General features: G+C 38.4%; 1 protein-coding gene across 1 annotated transcript in view; it reads right to left on the minus strand.

Annotated features, from left to right (window-relative positions):
- LOC128742516 (vesicular glutamate transporter 1) overlaps positions 1-14,782 on the minus strand; it is a 115,035-nt gene extending 100,253 nt beyond the window's left edge. Inside the window, exon 1 of the mRNA XM_053838909.1 lies at positions 14,733-14,782. Coding sequence (XP_053694884.1) covers positions 14,733-14,782 — 50 coding nt within the window. The remainder of the gene's footprint in view (positions 1-14,732) is intronic.
- Positions 14,783-23,820: the final 9,038 nt, after the last annotated feature.

A 23,820-nucleotide genomic window follows, 5' to 3' on the forward strand; every position in this document is an offset into this window, starting at 1 on the left:
TTAACCGGGAAATTGCTTGAAATCCATTTTCATGTAGGTTTTGTCATCCATCAAAATACATTCGTTCAATTTCGTCAAAACTTGCTCGTACAAACACCTAATGGGTGTCCCACATCAAATTGTACCACGGAAAAAACGCTGTAGAAAATTACCCAATGTGTATTTTCTCTTGAAAATTTGGGTAGAAGTAATTTAGAGTGTATTGTTTACACTGTATTTTTATCGCTGTCAGCTATTCGAAAATTGGAAAAAATGGCTTCATCCGAAAGGCAACGTAGTGAATTGAGATTGCGCAAGCGCCTAGAAAATCCTCCAGTCTACATCGGGACATCGGAAAGCAACTCGGAATCGTGTAGTCAATGGTGAGTCGTGTGATTAAACGTTACTATGAAACTCTGAGCATCGAATGAAAGGAGAAATGCGGTCAGAATGGATGTTCTATTTAGGGTTGCCAAGTCCGAAAATTTCGAAAACCGGCCGGTCGGTCCTGCCTTCAAAAATTAAAAATTGGTGGGGGGGGTGTTGTGGCAGCATATTACTAGAGGATTTGCCTGGAATGTGTAATGTGCGGTAATTATTATTATTTAGGTAGTCGTGGAATCGAAACCACAACGAACATTGCATGGATTATTGAAGATACTAGAAGACAACTAGTTGCTTCTGGTGCGGTGGACAATTTAATGCATATTACCGTTAGAAGCAAAGTATTGTCACTGCAAAACTGGCTATCTTCAATGATCCACTGCTCAGGATTGCTAATAAATTTAACAGAAAATTTAACAAATCAGGAAAAAGGTACCAATCCGGCTTCCTATCTCGGAAAACTGGCCTTTTTGCAGGATTGACCGGCCACCGGCTTTGCAGGTGAAAAACCGGCCGGGCCGGCCAAAAACCGGCCACTTGGCAACCGTCGTTCTATTAGTGATCAGGATCACAAGCATGTCGTTAAAAAGTTTAAGCGGAATCCCAATGCTTCGTTCAGAGATGTGGCCAAAACGTTGAATTTGTCCAAGTCTCTCGTTCAGAGAGCCAAGGATCGGGAGGGACTGCATACGTACAAAGTGCAGAACGCTCCAAGACTTACGTCAAGGCTGAATTCCGGCAGCTTCCGGGACTACTGGTCTTCACCGCTCAACGTAAGTTTAATCTTCCGGAGGGAGTAAGGAAACAGAAACTTTCACAGTTTGCCAAGAAATACATGATTAGGCAAGCAATCTGCTCATGTGGCAAACGGAGTACGTCGTTCGTGACTGCTGGTCCTTTAAACGGGCAGATCTACCACAAGGAGTGTCTAAAGAAACGTCTTCTTTCTCATGAGCAACATGAGGGCTCTACGATCTACTGGCCGGATCTAACTTTGTGCCACCATTCAAAGGATATCCTAGAGTGGTACGAAACCAACGGGGTAACTTTTATACCCAAGGACATGAACCCTCACCTCTCCTACCCACCGGAACTAAGGCCCATCGTAAAATACTAGGCTTTTATGAAGCAGAAACTACGGAAACATCCCAAGGAGATCAAATCTGTATAAGACATGAAGAAAAAGTAGGATTCGGTACAAAAGAAGCTGCAGCCAGATGTTGTACAGAACCTTATGAGTGGAGTTAACCGTAAGGTTCGAGCATACGAGTATGGTATTGAAGTTAAATGAAATAAATATGCCAAGTGCTTACTAACGGCTGGCGGTTATATCTTGTTGTCTGAAAGTTTAAAAAGGAGCGGTCAACTAGGTAATTTTCTACAGCATTTTTCCCATGATGCAATTTGATGGACACCCATTACATCGAGAGATTCCTCACCTGGAGAATGTCGGGAAGTTATGGTCGGCCGATCACGTCGCAAGTATGTCGGACGATCATGCAGCGAAATTTGTTCAACTCCACCGGCAAGATGGCTCAACCAGGTTGAAGCCGATTTTCGTATGTGGAGATCCCCAACGAATTAGAGCCGAGTAGCACAGAACCGAGTGCAGTGGAGATAGGTTCTTGATAGGTACAGTACATGCCAACCCGCTCCAAGCTGCTAGAAGACGTACAAAAGACCACTGTGGAGACTAGAGAAAACTAACTTGATGTCAGTAGACATCATACAAATAAATCAATAAACAAATTTAACAAAGGAGCACAACAACAAGTAATACGATCATGAAGTAGATAAAAAATAATAAAGGTACTGGATACTGGATAAAAGCATTAGATTTACCACCTATAATTATTCAAATATATAAACTGAGTATAATACATTTTTGAAACTGCCGTTTTTCGGTCATGAAATTATATTTATTCGAACAGTTCATTTAATATTTGATGAGAAATTCCTTTTACCGTTGCTATAAAACAGTTTGATTAATAGAACCGTTGTCCTAACCCACACCATTTTACTCAATGTTCACGTCACAAAAATTTATCGTCGAAAACAAGTTTTCACGGATTTCCAATTCCACAGGCTCGCCGGTACGGTCGACTGGCGCCAAAACTCATAATCGTCATCCATTAGTGCTGTCCGCATAGAGCTCACTACTAGAACGAGACAACTTTAGGTGCTGCACGCGTTCGAGCTAATGCATCCGCGTGGTCATATTGTTCGGTTATATGCTTTTTATCCAAAACCTCCTCCCGTTCTGCCCTACCCTGCGATCCGGCTACCGTTCCTCTCGTAGATACCATACAAATTGCTTTGCCATTTTTGCCATCCAGTTGATGAGCCTGGGTGGGTGATAGAAAAGTCAGGACTTTTTTACCCACGCACAAGGTTACTGTTTTCCATTCCGCACCATAAATCGCACATCAGCATAAATAGAATCGCTTTCTGGTAAACCGGGGGCCGACCGCCACCGTAACAGAGCGTTCAATTTGATGTAAAACCATATCGCATTTAATATTTATATTTTGTTCTCGCACGCGCGGGGGTGGAAAAACATGCTCCTTTGCGAGGGTGACTCGCCCGGTTGATGATTTGCTCTAGATAGAAGGGAACGCGTGGTAGGACAGGAAACTCTTTGATTTTCTAAATCGTAGAATTTCGTTGTCCTCGTGTGGAGGGGTAGATATAGACGATAGCCGCCGGAGAGATACAATTATTATCCTGTCTCGGTTGATAAAGAAGCTGGAAAAAGGGACCGATGACGGTATTTGCGCTAAATGAAGTGGAGTCGGATGAAGTTTATTAGGAGCGAAGCATTTGCCGTCGAAAGGTTTTGTCCGGAGGCAAATTGAGTTGTTGCCACCATGTCAAGGGAAATGATGTTAAAGAGCACATGTTACTAATAATTGACGGGTGTTTTGGTGATGATTTCACCAACTAGGGTACAGGAAAAATTTCACGACCGTGTAGTTTGTAAGACCGGTCGACGTCATGAGTTCTAATTAGTGAGTTTCAATCAAAAGAACTGATATACAAATGCACTGTCAGTTCCTTCTTGAAGCCTAACTTTACGGCTATTTTTGTAGCATCCTTTTTTTACACGAAACCAGTCTGTTAGAATTAAAATAGATTCCTTACAAGATGTAATCCTACCTATACTCGGAGAAAAATAAGCGTTATCATCATTGCATCATCAACGATATCAATTCAATTTGACTAATTCTAATGATTCGATTTCATCGTCTTCATCAATTCCTTTCGAATGTCCCAGCAGAGTACATTGAAATGCTTGTAGGAGCAATAGTGGTTGTACTTTCCTTTTCGTCTGCATTCCGCAGCCTTCAAATACGAGCACAATACTCTGGTTTTACCGCACATTAGCACACCATTTGCCGGAAAGTGAAGTGGATTCAGTGACTACGCCGATATTGGCAATTTTGGTCACGTTTCTTGCTTTAGAACGATCCAATTGGGTGAGGAAGGGGGGAGAGGTCGACGACGACGAGGTAAACGTATGCCGGGAAATGAACCGCTCCCGGGGGGTGTGAAGTGGTTTCGCTCCGGCGTCGCAGGAAAAACGCATCCGTCCGAGGCTAGAAACAACAGCCAACAGAAGTGGAGAAAAGGCGGTGGAAACGAAAAAAACGGCTCCGGCTCCGGCTCTGGGTATTCTCCAGATCGAAGTGTAGGACAACAAAAACAAGTGATATTGAATTCCGGCACGATTCTATCGATGGTGTAATTGGTTTTTGATATCTGGCTGGCAGCGATATTGGTGAATATTGATGGATACGTGTTTGTGGTAGGTGTATGACAATAGATTTGATATAATCAATAATTTCAATTACTACAGAGTTTAGCATATTGATAATTGAATGCAGGGTCAGTGCGTAACTTTTGTTTTATAGGAAACTTGGGTCACCTCAAGCAACAATGTGTGTTTTATTATACTCTTATGGCGGTTTTATGGCCATTTTTGGTTTGAAATGCCATCATAAAGGTGTAATAAAACTCAAGTTATTATTTGGGATTGGCGTGCCCAGATTAGAGCACACTAGGATGTGCCGCACCTGCTCTATAAAATTTAATATGAAACCAAATAATTTCTGAAACTCAGAAGTCCGCAATTTTTCATTTTATCGGTGCTATTTTTAGGACAAGTAAATTGATTACGTAAAAAAAATCAGTTTCAAGTCCAATTTCAATTCCAGTCATAAGTTAAATTTCAAGTTTGGTCCCGGCCTAATCTAAGCTCAATCAAAGCCAAGCTAATTTCAATTTTTAGGTCAATTCCATTTTTAAATGCAATTTTAAGTTAAGTAATGGTGAAAATTCTAAAAAAAAGTCTAAAAATTATGTTCTGTCACAAGTAGGTATCTTTTAATTTTTTTTGTTTGTCAATATCAAATCTTTTAATAATCAAATTTTTATGATGACATTTTTCGTTGTTCCTGAGTAATAACTGAAAAACTCAAATTGCTGAATATTTACCTAATTTATATGTCATGAACCAAACAACGTAGGGCAAACAGTTTCTTATAAAAATTTGTTTATTTGTTTATTGAAAACTCATCTGACTCATAGTATTAATGAATGAAGTAACTATATCTTCCTATTGAGAATTTTAACGGAAAACGTTAATTGACACATTGAAGTCGAATATCTCAAACAATTAATTGAAACGGTTGTACATAAATCTAATTAGTTGATAAGCTCCAAATAAGTTGTTCCGTAGTTCTAAGTACAAGAAATTTCGTTGACGTTACGGTTTGGTAGAAGTATATATGCTTAGCTGTTGTAGTAGTGACGGTTGATCAACGTGATTGAATAATAACTTCACAGTAAAAATCGCTTGGGCAATGTGACGCCTCATTTCCAAACGCAGAATATCAAATAGTCGGCAGCTAGCTTGGCAGATTCAGCGGATCCACTCCAAGGTAGATGATGAAGTGCGTAGCGGATGGATTTTTTCTGCGCCATTTTAATTCTGTTAGACCAAGTAGCATGAAATGGGCACCACCAACGGAATTCATAGAGGGCCACGAAATTTAGCAGCGATTTAAAAAATAAATCCCAATTGGCAGTTATAACTCTTTATGAATGTCAGTTCTAACAGGACTCCAAGGTACAAGATTTTAATATCGTCAATATAAAACAAGCGGTATCAAAAGCGAAATGTCGTCAATAAAAATGGAGAAAAGAAGCGGGCCAATGTTGCTACCTTGCGGGATTCTGGAGCCATTGGTTACAGTACCAGAGGAGTACAGTGCTGCATCGTTTCAGAACTGCAGTAAATGCAGTAAAGAACTGTTAGCAAATTTTTTTGGCATATTCACGAATGAATTACCGATGGATCTAGTCTAGAGGCAGTGTTGCAAATTGAGCAAAAAGCCAAAGAAAAGCATAGCATCCAACGCTTACGCCACTGATTTAAGCGTAAGACAGCTGTGAGCAGATATTCTGCAATTCACACACTCGCGAACGCACAGCCTCGAAGCGTCTTTCTGCATATCCTACTCGCGAGGTAAACAACTCGCGAGCAAACAGCTACCCGTGAGGGCTAGTGGCGCACTGGGATTCAAATTTTGCAGTACTGTTTCTTTACTTCTTCATCTTCGCCCTCGATTCTACTCACAGGCGGAAGTGCGAGTCCTCGCGCGTCACCGGTATCAGCAGCTCGGGCTGCAATGACGAGCGAGAGCGATGACCGTGGCTGTTAGCTAAATACACACTCGCAAAAACTCGTCGTGGTGCATGAATAAATAAGAGCGAGTACGCGTGTCTGAGAAAATTAGACCACACGAGTGTGGGCTACACAACACTGTCTAGAACAGTGATGGCCAAACCGCGGCCCACAGGCCGCATGCGGCCCTCCGAGATGGTTCGTGCGGCCCGCGGACTGATTTGAAAGATGATGGACTTATGAGAATTTTATTTAATGACATAGGGGTCACTCAGTTTAGTCGTAACGCTTCGTGCATGTTGTGGATCTTAATGCTTTCAAATGTAAATCTTGCAGTGATTCCTAAAAAAATGGTTTCTGGTGTCGCATATTTCAAACTTTGTTATGCACATGAATGGTCAGAAATGGTTGCGGCCCGCGGCATCCATGGGCGATCTGATATGACCCGCACCATGCCTATGCTTGGGCACCACTGGTCTAGAAGTAATCCGTATCCTGCTGCTCTCCAGAAAAAGAAGCAAACAAAAGAAAAACGAGATGGAAGGAGAAAAAAGAGTAAAGAGCAGGATAAAGAGTAGGAAGAGAAATGTGACAACAACTAGAAAAACAGATCAGAAACAAAGAATAAAAACGAGAATAAAAAAAGAAAAAAACATGACAGAATTGGAGGGAAAATGAAAAGTAAAGATAGAAAATAAATGGAAAAGAACGAAACGGAAGAAAAAATGGGAAAATGAGAGCAAAATGAGAAGACTGAATAAAAAAGGTGAAGAACGGAAGTGAAAGAAAAAAGAAGAAATACGAGAGAAAAGAAGGAAGAACCATGAAAATGAGGATAAACTAGACAGAAATAGAGTAAAATGGATACAAAACAATAAAAGCAATAAAAAACGGGATCGAAAAGAGAAAAAGTGCAAATAAGAACACTGGAGAAACGAGAACGGAAAAAGAAAAACTGGATAGCAAATATGAGGAGAAAAAACTGAAAACAGAAAACAAAATGGATAAAACAAAAAAGAAATATAGGGTGTGGCAGGAAAGGTAGGAAAGCAGGACTTAATAAATGAAAAAATGAAACAAACGAACGAAAAATAGAGTAGAATAGCAGTTAAAAGCGACAAAAGACAATTACTGGGACCGAAAAAAAGATACAAAATCGAAGCAAAAATGATAAAAAACGAGACAGAAAAAGAGGAGAAACGCGCCTAAAACCGGACAAAAACTGAAGAAAAAAAACGAAAAACGAAGTGAGGATAATCTGAAAAAGGGTGAAAAATGGGACAGGAAAAAAAGAGAAAACGAACACAAAAAGCGGATCTAGTGGGCAGAAAAAGGAAAGAGGGAGAACGAGACAACGGAATATGGTACAAAAAAACCAAAAGAGAAAAACTAGATTAACGAGTTAGAAAAAAGAAAACCGATTAAAGGACGACAAAAACGGGTAAAAGAAGTCAAACGGGATATAAAAGGAGAAATATGGGACAAAAAAGGGGCAGATAAGATAAAAAAAGAAAAGAAAAACAGGAAAAATCAAAGCGAGCTAAAGAAAAAGGTAAAACGGAAGTGATAAAGACGAAAAACAAAAGTTAAAACTGAAAACCAGAAAGGAGAGGAAAAGGAAAGAGGGGAGGGGGGGGGGTTATGAGTCAAAAACGGGATAAAAATACGAAAAAACAGGATATCAAAAAGAGAAATTGGAACAGACCAATCCGAGCAGACGAGAAGTATGAAAGATAAAAATAAGGCCATTACAAATATTTTATAAAGTTTTTGTTCTTCCGGTATTGAACCACTGAAGGGGAGAGGGGCGAAAAAAACAAAGAGATTTTTTTAATCGAGCCAAAAAAAATATGGGTTTTAAGTATTTTTACTTTGAGTGTAAACGTGAAAACCAAATCTATTCTTGCTTTTAATATATAGGGTAAAGAACTAGTTTTAAGCAGTCTAAGCGGGTCACTGATTGTTTTACCTTATTACAAGCGATGGGTTGACTAAGTGGGGGATATCAGCATACCAATCTTCTTGCTATCTTTAGTTCTTCAAGCTCTTACCATTGGAAGACACTATTGTTGAGCTTAACTTTTGATTTTTCGCTTTAAAAGTTGGAGCGGCGGAACTAATTTTGAGCACACCGAACCCATTTTCACCCGCAAGGTGCTATTTTAAGCAATCCTGAAATCTGAATTTTTTTACGTCCCGTTAAAAAATCCCTCGAACTTTTCCCCCTATTCATTAAGTTCGCGTTCCTATCCGCGACCTACTAATCGGCATCTGATGCGTAATCGACATAGCGTATCGGCATAGATGCGTAAAATGCCATCTGTCTAAATTGTTTATCGGGGCATACACTCACCGCACCGTTCGGCAAACGGTATTCGTCGTCTCTTTTATTCTCTGGTGTTCTTATGGGAAACTGCGAGTTTGACGTCTCACTCGCTGTTCATAAGGATGGTGGGAGAACAAAAGAGGTAAACATATAGCAGTACAAACGATCCGAGTACATACGATCAGAACAGTGTTGTCAAAGCAAATAACATTGAAACACATCGTTGCTTTATTATATCACTGAGAAAATCTTCGAAAATTATTGAAAAAGCTGTCTTTTGTGTTGTTTTTAATAAAGAAAAATTAATTATGAACATACATTTCTCTTGAAAGTATTGAACCACGTTTTCACCATAGGAGGTTTCAGGTAATTTCAAACTTAAAATTCTTATTTCCAGAACCGAAACAGTGTCTTGGCAACACGATAGTTCATCAGTTGTGCTGCAGCTGCTGCTAGTGGTGAACAGGTTCCGTCAATTCGGAATTTGTTTTCAGTTTTGTTAGAAAATAATAAAACTTTTGGCTAGTGACAAAGCCTTAGATAATAGAAAAAAAGAGAGTGAATAATATGGTACTTGACAATTGAGTGCTTAACTTTCAGAGTGGTTGTAATCAGTGCTGAAAATTTGATGAATTCGTTAGTAGCGAGGTGGCGATTGCTGAAGAGCAGCTGAAAAATTTACGTTTTTGGACAACAATTTTTAATTCATCATATTTCTTGTCGGAAACCCAGTAAATTGTGTTTGTGTGAATCAAATGTATGGTTAAGTGATTTGTGAAGATGATCCTATCAAAAGATTTTGAAAATATGAATAAAAAAGTGCATTTTCGGATCATTTATGTGCAACTGATTAAATATGTAACACTGATTAACTCGTTCCTTACCCTACGTTATTATTTTGCATGCAAAAATCTACGAAAAAAAGAAAAAAACGAAAGAAACCTTTTTTCGCCGATTTTCGGAAGTTCCATTGTTTGAATTTCCATTTCTGTTTCGTGCAAGAAGCGTTAACTCAACTCGTACACTCATTTTTCGAGTTTTTCTGGCTGTAGAGCACACAGATAGGGTATGTTGCTGCTTCGTCGTAATTGCCTATTCCCGTCCTATCCAACACAAATTATGAAAAATATCCGCATTTTTATGACACACAATGCAAAACTAGTTATTCCCTAATAGTTTAGTTTGTTGTTTATCGTACGCGATCAATCAAAGTGACCTAAGATCTATTTAAATGTTTTTTATCAATAAAGAAGTCCCACCAGCCAAATTTCCTACGTTTTTTCGTGCGACGAAGGAGAAAATGTCGAATAATCGTTTTAATTTCCGTCATTCATAAACGAAAATAACTCACGCAAGGCATTGTCGTTATTCTACACCCAGGAAAACTTGCTTGACCTGCAGAAATTTTGCAGAGTAACATTTGTCATGCCGTCCTACACAAATACATGCGCGTTAGCTTCGTAAACATTGTTGTGATTTTTAGTTCGGACGATGAAAAATTTTGATGGACGGACGGAAATAAAGTCAGTTGCGTAATTTCAATAATATGCTTTAATAATCGCTTTTCAGTTATTTCAAAGTTAACGGATCGGAATATAAGTGTGTTTTAGTCAAATCAGCACAAGAACTTTTGGAGTATTTATTAAATCCATCCAACAAATGATGAAAATTAGAATAGCTTTACTTACTACGACGGGAATTAGAAATAAACTCTAATTGAAATTAAAATTGTTGTAAATTATAAAAGGAACCAGATATGCCAGTCTTCGATTTCCTCATACATGAGTAAAAAGTACACCATCAGTACTATCTACTGGCGGTAGGGTGTACTAGACTATCATAGTCATTGTATCGCCTTCTCATTTTACACAAGTGTTAGTGAGTAGTGACAGATAGTCATAAATAGCCAAACGTGTATCTATGGCTCTACAAACACTATGACAGGTTGTTGCCGTCTGGAGCCACTTTACTGACGATTGAATCTGCGACGAGTGGCGTATTTATGTTCTTTAATAGTTAATCTATGTTTATACCCGAAGCTTTGCTTTATTCTAATTTTAAGACCAATTTCCACTTCAATTTGGATTAAAGCTTCAATCCAAAATTTGTCCAAATTCAAGACTAATTAAATGTCCTATGTCAAGGTCGATTTCAAGTCCAATTTCTAGTCCAATTTCAACTATGATTTTAAATCTGGTTACACCCAAAAGTCCAGATTTTCCAACCTGATTGTCCAATATATTTTTGATAGATACTATCCTACGATTACCGATTACCTACTCCGTTTTGACGTAGGACTACGTCTTACGGCAAGTTTTGAGATAGGGTGTCATTCTAAAAAATCAATCAAAATGCGAGCGTCACGAAAAATGAAAGGTTTTGAGCGCTAATAGCTCAGCGGTTTGCCGATCGATTTTCAATATTCTTAGACCAATCGATCGGAAAATCTTCTAAGAATTGACCCAAATGAAGAAAAGTATGGATTTTTGATGTTAAACTATTGAAAAATTGAAAATAATGAACCTATGTTTTACCAGAATTCTCGCTTCGTGATTGGTTGGAAGATTCTTTACGATGATCTATACCAATCTATACCAATTTGATATCTGTGCTTGGGAAGTAAGCCAAAATAAGTGACAAAGTTTCCTCATTTCAACAAGATTTCTTAATACCGCGGTTCAACCTAGACCATTTTGATGTCCTTGCTTGGGAAGTATGCCAGAGAGAGTGACAAATCCCCCTCATGCCAACAGATTTCTTACGAACGCGCTTAAACTTAGTCCAATCTGATGTCTGTGTTAGGGAAGCGTGCCAGAAAAAACGACAAGTTCGTTGTCCCAACAGATCGCAAATTCTTTACTGCGTGTAGTAATGGGCGATGTCACATCGATAAATCGAAACATCGATGTTCCAGCATCGATTTTCCGATGTTTCGATTTGATGTGAGCTTACAGGAAAATCGGTCATATCGATGTTAGTTTTTCGATTCAAATCGATGTCCCGATAAAATTAATCCGTTGAAATCCAGCGGAGTGCTATCCCTATCTTGACGAACGGTGTTTGACAGTCGACTTAACGAAGGGCGCTATTGAAGGAAAAGCGCCCGTCTGACAGATAAATTTGCTGCCAACCTTGTCGAGATATGCTGAGATGTAGGCAACAAAAACATGGCACCCATCGCAAGCCCCTGTTGAAATCAGCACAACTTCGATTGACGCAATTAACACAGTTGACTGCGTTGCTATTTCTATAGTTTTTTTTTGTGCTAAAATCCTGCATTTTTTTTGTAAAAGTATGAATATTTTCTAAATTCTATCAGAACTTCGCATATGTGCGAACCGACAGACCGGACTATTAAGGAGAATGGCGAGAAGGCACAACATCATACCGTCACTTTGTTTTATTCTTTGCAACAATATATTCATTTAGTTAAAGTCAGAAAAAATCAGAATTTTTTCTCAATATCAGCCAAAAAATAAGGATTTGTCAGCATATCAGTAGACACGCAAAAAAATCGGAATAATGCTGAATAAATGCTGCGATGAATAAAGAGCATCGGCCGTTCCGTTTCCTTCATTTGCCAACATCGAACATCGATTCAATTAACATCGATGTCTCACACTCGATTTAATCGATGTGCCGATGTTTTTGAGACTATTGACATCGATTCAAAAACATCGATTATTTTTGTTTCGATGCCCAATAATCTGCGTGATTAAACCTCGGGGAATTTGATATCTGTGTTGGAAAAATGTGCTACAGCTGTAGTGTTCGGTTATGATACGGCTCTGTATGAATACGCATGTTTGCCGTTTCATTAAAAGTGTAGTGAAAAGAAGTGCTGTTGATAAAATAGGATTGAATTGGTAAAATCCTTTCAACGTGGGAAACCATGGATAATAAAAACAATCTTTAATTTCAGTAAGGTTGCAGGAAAGTAATAGTTTGTGTTCTTGATTTTGTTAAATTGTTTTCAAATGCACAATCTTTTGAGAATTGAACGTATGCAATGTTACTACTTTAATAAATGTTACATACAACGCATATAGCATGTATACATGAAGAATCGAATGATTACAAGCATGAATACATGCTACTATCACTACAAAGAGACTTACGTAGTCCTGCGTCACCTATATATGCGGTCGTGTCTTGTACACAACCCTTCTGATTTTTTTTTCAGACTGAAACATTCTTCTGAAAGGTCGAGGGCTCACCTTTTATTTATATCTGGGCACACTAGTATTTACGGATGCGATGAAAGAAACGCAACACCTATATCGCTGGCCATTGAGTGGAGCTGTTCACTTCGAGAATTGCAGAGTTAAAATGTTACATTCTGCCATCTTAGTTTTCATACAGTTTTGAATGAATTTCAACAGTACATCGATACAATTGATCGAACATATGTTCGATAATTACCTCCTATGTAGGAAGACGTTTTACTTTTAAGACATCAACTTGGAATAGGTTCAATTAAAATAATAGCGATCGTCCTGTTGCTACGAGAAGCTTCTACACCCTTCTTCTTTTGACCTTTTATGACTGACTGGTCTAGTCTAGTCTAGTCTAGCCTTTTTTATGACTGACTGGTCTAACTTGGATGGATTTAGAGTTGATTAAAATTGTGAGAAACAGGAATAAGTTCCAGTTCTTATTTTGCGAAGCACAGTTGTCCAACCATGGCGTGATTTCCGCCATGCTAGTAAACCGTTGAATAATAATTTTATGGAAGCAACTCATGATTACATTGGCTGATCGACCAGCGATTGACTCCTCCCAAACGTAAGCAACAACAGGATACTCGCCAGCATGTTTTCCGACACAGACGATTGTTTCATTATAGGCCAGAAGCGTTTGTGAAACAACCGTTTTGAGACCGTCAAGTCTTGGAAGCTGCATAACCTGTAATGATAATTTCTGTTACTGTTCTGTCCTGTTAGTAACTCTAGTCTGTAGTTATTGTGAACGCGAGACGCACAGGAACGGAAATTCGGTTGGAATCATAGGGATACGTGAAATCAAAACGTCTTCACCTTTATATTTACCTTTTAATATTGTTTCAATTACGTAATTTTTCTACTTTTTCATCACCAGTCTGATGCCATTACAAAGTTGAAGTTGATTGATACTCCGACCAATCTGGTTTTCAATTGTATTCCGATAATCCAGGAAATTTCACCAAATTTAAAACTTGTACGACGTCGTCTTAACTTGAAAGGAATATATTTACGCTTAAATTTCACTTTGAATTACAAAATTCAATTCATCGACATGTTTGTTTTTGGCAGCCAAAATCCTCCATTGGCTGATCCTATAATTTTGTTTAATATTCGGAAATACTGTTCTGATCTAAATCCTCATTGTTCGATCCAATGACTTCTAATTAACTGAGAATTCTGAAAAACTTTCTCCATTACACAATTTTTTGAAATGTTGCAATTTGGAGTCTCTGATCTACAAATTCAACGTTAATTTGAATGCAGAGTGAGTTGTAGACCAAATTTGCCAGAAAGGCATTGGGTTAAAAGACCACTGGGACAGAAACGAGAGAATCACAACGCTAAAGTAGGTGAAATGATAACTGATATGAAACCAAAAGAGAAATACTGAGAAAAAACAACAATATACAATACAAAAAATAACGCATTCTCAATTGAACTCAATTTCATAACATGTCGATCAATTTTTCCGGCGCTCTGAATCATTTCGGCAAAGTAAATGAAGCGTGCATGAGCTGATAAGGAAAACTTTTCTCCTTTCGCCGTCGTTCAAAGGCGATTTCACATAAACCGCTTACATGCCATAAATTTGTTGTTGGAGATTATATCTCTAGACATTCCAGCTACTGAAGCCAGCCTATTTTAGAAAAACTGACGTCCATTCGTGTGCTGGTTAGACTCAAAGCCTTGTAGTAAGAAAGTGATTTTCTGTCTGCAAATCGATATTCGACCACTCATGCTGCAAGAAGCATATCATATCTGGAAACACGTTTCCGCACGCAGTGTACCTACTGCAAACAATCGAAGCAGAACCAAGTGGAAAACAAAATTTGCACCCATCAGATGGGATGGATTTATGGAACGAAAAAACTTATTCTACACAAAAGTAGCATCGTATCCAAGCGACGGTAACGCACAGCGTCCGGAAACGACGTTGCGTAATACCGTTCAAGTGGGAATCTAATCCGGATTATATACAATCACTGAAAACGATTTGTTCCATTTGAAAACGTGAAAAATCTGCCTATCTACACGTCGATCAATTCTAGACTTGTATTCGCAATCGCCAGTAAAAAAATACGATGTTATTTATACTGTTTAGAGAATTGTTAAATGGCAACAGAAAACTACTCACCCGCCGAACACATTGGATGCACGATCCTTGATTGCTGCAAAGGCGGCCATCTTTATTGCGGTGCGGTGTGGTAATTGTAAAGTAAATTATTTACACGGAAATCCGAACCCTTTCTTTCTTTCTTTTTTGGCTCTAACGCGAATAGGCGAAATTGTGCGAACAGGTGCTTTCAACGATGGTTATAACTGGATCATGGCATTGCGTTGAATAGATTTTGGATGTGATCTGAAAGGATATGTTAAATGCCAGAAATTTAGTCCAAATGCAGGAAAAAGGGTCATCGAAATTAATTCGACGGTTATGATTACTAAATATGACAAATAAAATTTTATACGAGGTACATCGGATATAGACATACGTCTTACAGATACATGAACATGATACATCCTCAATATATTTAAATTATCACTCCCGCAGGCTTTTCCGTACTCCAAATATTTGGCTCCCCATGACCCGTATCAATAAACTAGATTGAATAAAAAAATGCTCTGAAAGTGTATCACCTAACAACATTCTAATACAAAATGTATGCCGTTTCGTGAATATTTAAAACACTGATTTTTAGATAAACCGCGTAGAAATCGACTTTAGAGTATAAGCAAAAACATTCCATCAAGAACGCAGCTAGCACCAAATGATACATCAATGTACGAAAATTATCGTTAATATATATTAACAAATTAGGAATCGTAACTATTGCTTAATAAAGTGTGCCTAAGTTAATTTTCAGTCGTATATAACGATACCAACAGACGCACATACGATTTTTTACGCAGAATTGTATAGTACTATAGTATGGAGTAAGCTCAATCGAATTTTATCGCATATACATTAGAGTGTCCCAAAATAGCACTATGTCAGAAAACCCGGGGGCTCACCCTTCAAATGATAGCTTAGGGTGTCACAACAAAACTTTTATATGACGTTAACATTGGTTGACGCGATTTAGGGGTCGCACATTGGAGTTTTATGAAAAAATGGCATTTTTCAGGAGTAGATTCAAAAAAATATTTTTAGCAATGTTACAGTAGGTAAAACAAGGTACCCTACTATTTTTTCACAATCATTGAGATCTGATACATTCATAAAAAAGTTATGGTGGCGTGTCTGGAGTCATATTTGGTTACAAAAATTTATTGAATTCGGCAAAAATTTAAAATTTTCGAAATTCCATTTAAATAAACGTCAAAACCGGGTATCGAACGGTGTCTCAAAGTAATGAGGCTACACTGTATTGATAGGAAATTTTATGACGAACAACTTTGCCGAAGAAAGTATGGACGTATGTTCAAATCTCGATGAGGTATCCAAATTTTTCTGAAAGTGGATCGAAAAATATTTTCGCAATTTTTAAATTTTAGCAGTTCCACGTGAAAGAGGGAAATGATAAAACTTGAACTATTTATTCTAAACGTTATTTACGTGTTTGATGGAATGAAAAAAATGTGCACCTTCCACAGAATTTAACACCATTTAGGCTCAAGAATCACTTTTAAAAAGGACGTATTTATTTTATTAGGTACTATGTTTGAAAAATCGTATCTCCCGAAACTAGGGTTGCTCCAAAATGATGCCTAAGCGAGAGTTGTAGAAAATTGATTTTTAAACCTGAAAAAATAAACACTGAAATTTTTTTAACCATTTTTGTACAATCAGTAGATGGTAGAATAAGCAAGATGAATGCGGATAAATTGAAGGGTAATACTTATTCTAGTTGTTAACAATTTCATGGCTTGGTAATATAACACGGATAACATATGAAAAGGGAAAGTTTAAAATAAAATAGAATATATTAAACTTTTTTTTAATATCTTAAATACGGCTGCATTTAGAAGCTAATAATTATTTTGAACAGGGTGCATAAGAAGTTGTTCTTCAAATTCAAATTACATATATGTATAAAGAGAAATATAAGAATAATAATAAGAAATATAATAATAATCTCAGGTTACAAAATATTCATAAAAGCCGTTGTTCTACAAAATCCTTTGATAAATATTACACCATTTCAGAAAAAGTCTCAAAATGCATCAAATCACCACTATTTCTCCAAAAAAAAACTTCGAAGTTACCATTTCCTGTATATCTTAATTTTACATTTATTCCTGATTTTAGAACATAGTGGATTTTTTTTCAGTGTTTATTTTTTCATGTCTAAAACTCGATTTTCAACAACTCACGCTTAGGCATCATTTTGGAGCAAACCCAGTTTCGGGAGATACGATTTTTCAAACATAGTACCTAAAAAATAAATAAGCCCTTTTTAAACGTGATTCTTGAGTCTAAATGGTGTCAAATTCTTTGGAAGGTGCATATTTCCTCTTATCAAAAACGTAAGTGACGATTAGAATAAATAGTTCAAGTTTTATCATTTACCTTTTTCACGTGGAACTGCTAAAATTTAAAAATTGCGAAAATATGTTTTGTTCCGCGTTCAGAAAAACGTGGATACCTCAGCGAGATTTGAACATACGTTCATACTTTTTTCGGCAAAGTTGTTCGTCATAAAATTTCCTATCATTACAGTGTAGCCTCATTACTCTGAGACACCGTTCGATACCCTGTTTTGACGTTTATTTAACCCTCTAACGGGCAACATCGTAAAAACGATGCGATCAAACTAAAGACTGTTTTATCATGAAAGTACACTCAAAAGAACCTTAAGTTCTGATTTTCATGCAAAAATAATTATCTGGAGGAGCGCCAGATTAGAAAAAGTCCAATTTCTCTTTTTCGTTTTTCATGTCTAACGCTCTACCCAGATATTTTTTCAATTCAAATACATTGCAAAATTGATATAAAGCATGAAATTTACTCATAGAAAAATTTTAAGGTCAATCATTTCGTTCTAGATGTGCTTTTTCATCAAAAGTAAAAAAGGAAATATTCGTGCATTAATTATTTTCGAAATTTTTCGGAATTTTTGTTTTTGAAAAATGATAACTTTTGAATGCATAGTCAGAATGTTGTGATATTAATATTAAAATGTCAAGAAATCTGTTCTGAACACATTTTGCATATTGTCAACTTACAACAAATTTCGTATGCGGCTCTGGAGCTCCAAAAGCGAAGACCGTCTACAGACGGCCTTACCCGTTAGAGGGTTAAATGGAATTTCGAAAATTTTAAATTTTTGCCGAATTCAATAAATTTTTGTAACCAAATATGACTCCAGACATGCCACCATAACTTTTATGAATGTATCAGATCTCAATGATTGTGAAAAAAATAGTAGGGTACCTTATTTCACCTACTTTAACATTTCTAAAAATATTTTTTTGAATCTACTCCTGAAAAATGCCATTTTTTCATAAAACTCAAATGTGCGACCCCTAAATCGCGTCAACCAAAGTTGACGTCATATAAAAGTTTTGTTGTGACACCCTGAACTATCAGTTGAGGGGTGAGCGGCCGGGTTTTCTGACATAGTGCTATTTTGGGACACTCTAATATACATACATAGATAGTTGAAACGCGTATAATTACACGGTGTTACACAGAAAAAATACTTCTCAAATGACCTAGTGTACGTTGTTAGTTACACCTAGTACATCATAAAAACACATTTGAAATCTTCCTACCACCCCCAATACATACTATCATGAATAAATCAATAATTTTTCAAGCAATTTTAAGTGTTTTATACATTTTTGGAAAGCTATTATTATATTATATTAATAATTTAAATTGGCCATACTATAGTTGGTCCAGCGCCTCTGTGGTTCAAAGGTACACGGGTACCACTGAGCGACACGCCCTGGCAGGTGTTGTAGATTCAAATCCGGTTATAATCTCTGATTACAGCTTGGTTCGACCCATGCACCTTCCAGCATTGGACAAAAGATAGGAGTCACAACGACAACTTGTTAAGCATAGCTACCTATTACCCCCCCCCCCCCCCCCTTCCGTTCCACCCTTCCCCTTCATTCCCGGAAAAAATCCTTCTTCATTACTTTCCCTTACCGTCCCTTCATCAATTGTAGAATCATCGTTTCAAAAAAATATCAATTTAATATGCCAATATGGTTTACGCCAATACTGGCGTGTATATCTGTACGTAAGGATGATTTTTTTCTTTTATATATATACAAAAATGCTAGCAGGGAAGACTGGCATCCCTTGCTCGCGCCCATACAAAGTGTTTGTGTACCTAAGGCTTGTTCGCGACAAAATCTGGACACCTCAGTTTTGCAATAAAGCAAATTTGCAAGAAATGAAACAATTTTATATCATTTATGTGTGTATCGTTATTAATTATCAAACAAATTAACATTACTTATTTAGTGTGCATGAAAAATTGACGAACCTTGGAATTTACCCTTGCCATGAGGGTCAGTGCAGACTTGTTGGCAACCAATTTAGCTGCGTTTGTTCAAGATTTTCGAAATTTATCTATAGTTGTTGCTTGTTGTTTGTGCTGGGATGACGCAGTGACAGGATGCCAAATCAGGCCAAAACAGCGAGGGTACTATTACTAGTCGGTAGAGGACCAACTAGGACAAACCCCTCGATCGCTGGTCAGACACCATCGGCGATCCTGAGGGCGTGCTTCATCTGCCTCTTTTCGAATGGCTAGCGCGGCCGTGAGTAGCTTTCCCGCTCTCAGGGTCGGCTTTTCGCAAGGGATGGCTGATCAAGATTTCGGATACCACTCTTAAAGGATAAATCACGGTCTACACTTCCTTATAACCTATTTTATTTAATCTCACCTACACGTGCTTGGTTAGTATGGTATACTGCCGGCCGGCTTTTCTGCTACGAGTCCTACTACCTCTGCTGCTCCGTTGTATCGGCTACTCCGCTGTCCTTATTGCCACGTTCCAGTTTCGGTTGCTAATCGCGCCACGCTGAAAGATCTACCCTTCGGGAATCTTTGTAGTTGGATACCAGAACAGGCGTCTGTATCAGGTTTCGATCCACGTGGCGATATTCCTTGTAATCCACCCAATCGATTTTATGGTTATAATAACGGGTCCTGATTCAGCTCTTCAAAACGGTTCAAATGTCCGTACCATCAATTATCAAAAGCTTTCACTATTTAAAACTTTTAGCTCTTTGAGCGATGTTAACTGGCCTGTGGTTGAATTCCAAGAGACCTTTTTGCAATCTTTTCCCCGGTAGCTTAGCCTTTTTCCCCTTTTAGATTTTAATTTCCTCTTATTTCGCCTTCTCCTTTTAGCTCGATATTGGTAGCAGCATTGGTAGTTGCGTTAGTAGTACATTTGGTAGCAGGGTTGAGTACGATTATAGCGTTCTATTCTGGTACCTATATTTTCATATTTTGCTTGGAGTGTTATCTTGATTTCTAAATGTTTTTCCCCTAATCTAAGTGAACATTATTTATTATTTTCTATTTAAATATTTATACAAAACCATTAACAGCCTATTAATTACTCATTACATTATTTTAATCACAATTTAGCAACAATCATTTCGAAACAAATCACCAATTCCTCATGCTTGCCAAGACTGAAGAATTTTCCGTAATGGTAACAGTACATCATGACTGTGTAGGAACGGTAACAATCGTTTCTGCAGGCATATTCTTCACGGTACACTGAAGTCGCTTTCTACGCGGTTTTTTTACGCGAATTTCGGAATTTACAAGGTTTTTTTACGCGAATTTCGGAATTTACGCGGTTTGTTTACGCGATTTTCGGAATTTGCGCGGTTTTCTTACGCTATTTTCGGAATTTACGCGGTTTTTTTACGCGGGACGTATCCTTCGCGTAAAAAGCGACTTGAGTGTATTTCCTTGTTAACCGTTCCCGTAGTGATGTAACTTTTGCTTGTTCGACCACAGCTGCGTATGGCCTGCCATACTAAATATTTTTTGGGAACTTGGCTTTCTTCTTTGTCCTAAAATGCTCTGCAACGCCATTCCTTTTCATGGCAGTGTAAAAAGACATACCAGGAAGCTGTTTAAAGTCTTCTAGGACATACGTTTCATCGCCCATTATAACGCACGGAAACTTCGTTAAATATTCGCGATAAAGCTTACGAGCGCGTGTTTTGGCTGTCGTATTTTGCTTATCATTACGGTTTGGCATGGTCCTCACATTGGAAGACTTCATGCCTTGTCGTTGCTTAGAAGTGTGCACGAATGTTGGCGACATTTTTATTTTACGACCAATGGTACGTACTGAAAGATCTGGTCTCCTCCGTAATATTTGTTTTACCTTCGCATCCTTGTGGTGGTTCCTCAGATCCGTTTTTGTTCCACCTCCCTTCTTCCTAGCTGTTGTCAAGCGAGTATCGAACGATTTTAAAACACTGTGAACAGTGCTTGGATGAAATCCAAGCTTTTTGGCAAGTTTTCTTAACGAGAGATCCGGATTTTCATTGCGACCGCACACAATTGCTTTTCGCACCTGCTCTACTTTCGACACCATTTTACGCTGAGTGCTTGTAATATAAACAAGTGTTATATTTTCAGAAAGAACAGACATACGTCTACCACTCTGCAAAATATTTCACTCATTGTTAATGTATTTCCGAAGCTGTGTGTGTTTAGGGGTGTCCAAATTTTGTCGCGAACAAGCCTTACATCCATATTCCCTGTAGTATGTGTCAGTTCAACTTTAACTCGGCAGATAGCATCGCTATTGCACTGTCTCTTGACTTTTGACAGAGTTTGCAGCCTTCTTGATGGAGTGTTTTTGGTATAAAGAAATTGGATTAATTGGAACCAAACTCAAATTTTGAGTGATTTTGACAAGAAACGGCCATGGCATCTTTGGAGAGCTAATTCTATAAAGTAACTGATCTCGAGTTATTGAGAGTAATTAGAGTATTAAATGTGCGGACTTTGGAACCCGTCAGGGGATTCTACGGAGAATTTGGAACATTCGTGAAAATGCCAAAATAAAAAAAATCAACAATTTGGTCATTGTTTTCATTTAAGGTCATACCAGACAATCTTGAGAAACAAAATTTCGCCAATTTGGGGCATAAATTGACTATTATTATTGGATGGTTAACCGAGCAGATCCGGAACACCCCTAAGAGTGGTCAATGAGTGACAATTGTTCTATAGATGAATAGACGATGAAAATAGATGAAACAATGACTTTTTTGCCACCTACAACTGATCAAGATGAAATGGAATATCCACCAGCAATTCGAGGCTCAACTCGGTCACTAAGTGGTTCACTAGAAAATTGATGCGAATCAGCCTTAAAAGTTGGCTCCACGAACTGGTAGGCTTGCTCGCTCGAGTATCGAATGGAAGAGTATATAGTAGTTGTTCTCGAAGTCGTCAGCATAGGGCCGGAGTTGCTCATGCTGTTTCAAGCAGTCGTCTCCATTCACGTTGGTCAACGCCGCCTACAAGGTGCTCGTCCAGATTTTCTTGTGTCGTTTATCCCCAATAGCAAGAGAATTCGTATGGCAGTTTCAGGCAGGCTTTATGGGGGCCCGTGCTACTATGGAACTAATTTTTATTCTCCGACAAATCCTCCAGAAATGTCGAGAGTACAACGTGCCCACGCATCATATTTTCGTGGATTTCAGAGCAGCATACGATACAGTTGAACGCGCACAGCCATGGCATATAATGCACGAGTACGGTTTTCCGTACAAACTTACACAGCTGGTCAAAGCTACCCTGGAGCGAGTGATGTGCTACGTGCGCGTTTCAGGGACACTCTCGAGTCCTTTCGAATCGCGCAAACGTATGCAGCAAGGGGATGGGATGTCCTGTATGTTATTCAATAACACCATTGAAGGTGTGATCCGGCGACCGGACATCGAAACGATAGGAACGATCTTCAGCAAGAGTAGCCAACTCCTAGCCTTCGCAGACGACCTCGACATCATTACTAGAAACCTTTGGACGGCGGAGGCAATCTACGCCAAACTAAAAACGGAGACTAGGAGGATAGGATTACAAATAAATGCGTCGAAAACCAAATAAATGGTAGGAAGAGACTCCAGAGAAAGCAACGTTTGCCTCCCACGGACAATGACTATTGACGGCGATGAACTGGAATTGGTTGATGGATTCGTACATTTGGGATCTCTGGTCACCGCCGACAAAAATACGAGTAAGGAGATTCAACGACGCATTCAAGCTGAAAATCTAGACTTCTTTTCCATCCGCAAGACGCTTCGATCAAGGAGCCTACGCTGCCGCACAAAGCTGACAATGTACACAACGCTAATCAGACCGGTAGTCCTCTGCGGAGAACTGTGCAGGTACTGCTTGGAGAGAGTCCCCAGGCGAAAATTGGGAGACTACGGTGGGCCAACCACGTCTCGAAGATACCGGACGACTGCACAGTGAAATCCGTTCTCTTCAAGAACCCCACCGGCACCAGGAATACAGGGGCCCAACGCAACGTGTGCAACGAATTGATGACGAGAAGCCCAGCACAGAGTACAATGGAGAGAAATTCTTAATACGGCAAGAGCCACCCCGGCTCTTGGTTGGTAAAGTAAAATACGAATCCCCCTTTTTATTTCATCTGGTTAAGCGTCTTATTTCGTCTATAATGAAAACCAGATCCCTGACAAACCACTGTCACCATATTTTCGTGGTAAACATCGCATTAAACGCAGACTTAAATTAATTATGCCGGATTGCAGTCAAGACAAGCATCACAAGTAACGTAGTTGCATCTCGTTGAATTACGTAGCGTTAGAGGTACGCTTAGGCATTTTGGTCACATGTTCCGGTCTACAGACGGACTACAACTAGTATTAAATATGTATTGATTTATGTGACGATAATTCATGCCGCCTGAGCGGTATTAAAACAAACGTATTAAATAACGGTATTAAATAAACGTTGAAGGAACTGGTATTAGACCAGCCTAAGTACTGAATTATACCCTTCGATAAACTCATCTCAAATGGTGACACTCATAGATCATCACATAATCGCACACATGTTTAATATCTGAAATAGAAAACGCATCTAAGAACGTACTCCGAATGCAGAAAATGAAAAGGCATCACGGCACCTAAAACTAATTGTACACTGTTTTCCGACAGTTGCTGATATTTCAAGATTTTCTCCAGTTGGTGTTAGTTGGTTTCAAACATCGCGTCCAATAAATTTACTAAAAAAAACTGAGCCGGACGGTTT

This window comes from Sabethes cyaneus, chromosome 3 (assembly GCF_943734655.1).
Source record: "Sabethes cyaneus chromosome 3, idSabCyanKW18_F2, whole genome shotgun sequence".
Taxonomy (NCBI): domain Eukaryota; kingdom Metazoa; phylum Arthropoda; class Insecta; order Diptera; family Culicidae; genus Sabethes; species Sabethes cyaneus.